Source organism: Palaemon carinicauda, chromosome 16, assembly GCF_036898095.1.
Source record: "Palaemon carinicauda isolate YSFRI2023 chromosome 16, ASM3689809v2, whole genome shotgun sequence".
Classification (NCBI taxonomy): Eukaryota; Metazoa; Arthropoda; class Malacostraca; order Decapoda; family Palaemonidae; genus Palaemon; species Palaemon carinicauda.
Window position 1 is genome coordinate 52,758,838 of NC_090740.1, and position 4,257 is coordinate 52,763,094.

Consider the following 4,257-nt stretch of genomic DNA (forward strand, 5'->3'; position numbering starts at 1 on the left):
GATGATTGTCAGCATGCCGTTACGTTAGCCTGACAGTCTTTAAATCTTTAAATTACCTATTCAACAGCCTAAACAGTTTATTAAATCGTTTTTGCTATATAGTTTAACGAACCAGTTTAACTGCTTTTAAATAACGGTGTATTCAAATCTTATTTCTTCATTTCCTTTCTTGGAAGTCCAACGGTGTATTCAAATCTTATTTCTTCATTTCCTTTCTTGGAAGTCAGTCTTTATTATTACTTTCATAAGGCTTCCAAAAATGGAGTTTATCAAAACAAATAAAGGAGGTAAGAAGCTTGTGCACGATGGATACATTTACGTGATCGATAAGCAGAAAGAAGAAAAAATATATTGGAGATGCGAGAAACGGGGACTTTGCAGTGGAAGACTTGTTAGCAATGGTGAAGGGATATCAGTATCTCAAGAACACTGCCATCCTCCAGATTTAATGCGAAAAGAGGTGCTCAAAGTAAAAGAAGAGTTGAAAGAAAAAGCTAGTGAGTCGGAAGAAATTACTTCCTCGATAGTGAACAAATGTACTCAAAATATTCCTTGGGAAGTAGCCGGAGCTTTACCGAAAAAGGAATCACTTTCACGTACTGTGAAGAGAGTACGTAATTCTCGAAACGGTGATGAAGATTTAACTGTTACAACGAGAGGGGAAAACTTTTTACAGTACAGCTGTGAAGAATTGAGTATTTATTCAACATCAAGGAATCTCCAACTTCTTAAAGAAAAAATTAGATGGTTTTGTGATGGCACTTTCGATTGCGCTCCAATAGGAAGACAGCTCTACACAATTCATGCCATGATACAGGAAAACAAGACTCTTCCTCTCGTGTATTGCATAACAACCCATAAAAATGAAAAGACTTATGACACCATATTCGGCTGGCTTGAAAGTCGTAACTTGCGACCAGCCTCAGTATCACTAGACTTCGAGCTTTCCGCTATCAATAGCGTAAAGAAATTTTTCCCAAACGCTGAAATCTGCGGATGTTTCTTCCATTTTGGACAATGCCTATGGCGAAAGGTGCAAGGACTGGGTTTGCAAGCTTGGTACTCAAAATCTGAAAATGCAATGCTTATAAAAAAACTTCAGGCAATTGCATTTGTGCCACCACATGATGTATATGATTGTTTTGACACTTTGGTATCAAGTTTTGATGACGCAACCGATAACATTTTAGATGGATTCTTGCAATACTTTGAGACTACATGGTTAGGCGTTTTTCAGCGTGGACGAAGGAGACGCCCAAAGTTTGAAGTTAAATTATGGTCATGTTATGAGAGAACACTAAAAGGTTTACCAAGAACAAACAACATGCTTGAGGGCTGGCATAATGCTTTCAAGAGGAGGATGACAATTATCCACCCAACGGAAGAAAAGCTTCTTCGAAAACTCCGTTCTGAACAAGCAAGTACTAAAATGGTACTAGAGCAAGTTTTCCAGGGAAAGGACGTTGGGAGAAAGAACAAAAAATATACAGATGTAAACGCCAGGTTGAAAAACGTTGTTGAAGGATATGACTCTGATAATGTACTGGACTTTTTGCAGGCAATAGCTCGGAATTTATAACGATGTACTGTTATTCCACTATTAAATATTTTAACCCTTTTTAGCATGTATTAATAAAGCAATAATTTTATGGATCTTTTTATACACCTATAACTCTTTATCTATTAATTTTTTGTCTAAATTGAGAAAACCAAAGAAAACATATTTTAGTATCAATTTACATTCTTGGAGTTCATTTAAGAATAGTGTGTTCAAGTGTCTGAACGTCAATTATTTTTCTTTCGACATTTTGTCTATTGATACTCAAAGAGTGTCGACATTATGACCGTCGATATTTTGGTTGTCGACATTTTGACCGTCGACATTTTGCCTTTCGACATTTTGTCCCACTACCATATATATATATACATATATATATATATATATATGAATATAAATATATATATATATATATATATATATATATATATATATATATATATATATATATATATATATATATATATATATATATATATATATATATATAGATAGATAGATAGATAGATAGACAGATAGATATATAGATATATAGATGTATAGATATATCGATATACACACACACACACACACACACATATATATATATATATATATATATATATATATATATATATATATATATATATATATATATATTATATATATATATGTATATATATATATATATATATATATATATATATATATATATATATATATATATATATATATATATATATATATATATATTTGTAGATATAGAGATATATAGATAGATAGATACATAGATACATAGATAGATAGATGGATAGGAAATTTCAACTTTTCTTTTTTCATACTATATCTTTAAGTGAGAATCACTACTCTCCTAATAATTTGATCATCTGAAAAACAAGAATTTTCCTTCTCTTTATCTGAAGGACAATAAAGATTCACTTTAAGTTGATAGTATAATTTTGACCATGGAGACTAGAAGATTAAAGATATGAAAGGCTATTGGCAAGTAGTGTGAAAACACATGTGAAATGCTATTAAAAATTACAAATAAAAGAAGAGTTAATTACAAGGGAATATACAATTGAGTGAAAATGATTATGTGATGAACTTGTATTCTTAATCAGGGTTCTATGAAATCATAATGATTCTCCAGAGCCTGCCAGGGCTTACTTAGTGAGATATTGAAAAGATTCTGATATGATTATGTCTCTCACGTATGTGGAAAAATACTTTTCAATCTTTTTTTTAACTTTTTCTTAAAAATCTATCTGCTATTACATTGTAACAATACTTTCAAACTGTTGTATCGTCTAGAAAAACGTATGATAGTCATATAGAATATAATTGTAGAATACATTTGATGATGTTTGAAACTATGACTCATTCTTTGATAAGTTCGGAATTTCCGTGGAAGAAGAATATTCTGGAATTAAAAAAAAAAAAAATATTATGATAATTATTCTGCTACAGTGCACTTCTTACATGTATGCGTAATATTGTTTTCATCTGACCAGTATAAGGAGCAAAAAGACATCTCGAAGAGAATTTGATTTAATATGATTAACCACTTCTATCAAAACGCTAAGGGTATCTTGCAGACGTCTGAGCAAAATCAAGAAGACAAATCGTCTCATCTCAGTTGAAGATGAAATGCTTATTTGCTTATCAAAGATAATCATATGTTTAACATTGATGAAACATGTTTCATTATTTGCCAATATATTTCAAGTTCGTATTAACTTCCCTGACCTTATGTCTCTTCAACATTGTTAATAATCATTTCAGTTATTAATGAGTTGTGAATAAGGTTGAATGAAAACATCCATTCAATATAAGAAAAGTATGGTGTTTTTTTTCCATAAAATTATCAATAAACTCATAAAAGAGAAAATATTTCTACTTAAAACCTCTTATAAAAATCCTTTTTGATTTATGAAATAGAAATAGAGAGAATATATTAAACTATTTTCCTCGGGATATCATTATTATTGAAAGGGGTCCACGGGGGTAAAAAGGTTAGGACAATCTGTGATAAAGGATTACGTTTCTTGCAGTGATATAAAGCTGAGGTTACAGTTTTACAGGAGTAAGATAATTATGATAATTATTATTATTATTATTATTATTATTATTATTATTATTATTATTATTATTATTATTATTATTATTATTATTATTATTATTAGTAGTAGTAGTAGTAGTAGTAGTAGTAGTAGTAGTAGTAGTAGTAGTAGTAGTAGTTAAAGGCGGATAAAAGTACTGGAGGACCAAGGTTTTTTTAAAGGGAAATTGTGTACAGAACTTAAAATTATCATTATAATTGTTTCCTTTTTATATGTAGTTAACAGATCATTTCCTTTCAGGTAAGTATCTAAGTAGTCTCAATTCTTTCTATAAAACGTTAAATATATATTTTTTTCTTCGCTCCCAACAGTGTTAGGAAAGTCTTTACCATATACTATGGAGATTAGATCGGTAATTTCAGATTACTTTGCTCCATAATTGTTTAATTTCCGGGATTCTGCCACTTGAGATTTCTAAAATTCTTATGATATTCAATAGTAATTAACATTTCTATTGTACCTCTACTATAAAGATTTTCAAATTACTTTGAAGAGCGGGTTTGCTATAAGTAGACCACTTCTCCTTATTGCAGATGGTCTGCAGTGAAAATGACATCGTAAATATCCTTGATAAACTGTAAAATAGATTCGAGTAAA

At 30.1% G+C, this 4,257-nt stretch overlaps 1 protein-coding gene across 1 annotated transcript; it reads left to right on the top strand.

Moving 5' to 3' along the window:
* The first annotated feature begins 259 nt into the window (after positions 1 to 259).
* On the top strand, positions 260 to 1,579 carry LOC137655316 (uncharacterized). Its single transcript, XM_068389203.1, has one exon. It carries the CDS (start codon positions 260 to 262, stop codon positions 1,577 to 1,579), a length of 1,320 nt encoding a protein of 439 aa, XP_068245304.1.
* The last annotated feature ends 2,678 nt before the right edge of the window (positions 1,580 to 4,257 follow it).

Excerpts from the sequence above, each read along its gene's own strand:
- LOC137655316 (XM_068389203.1), top strand. The coding sequence starts at position 260 with ATGGAGTTTATCAAAACAAATAAAGGAGGTAAGAAGCTTGTGCACGAT.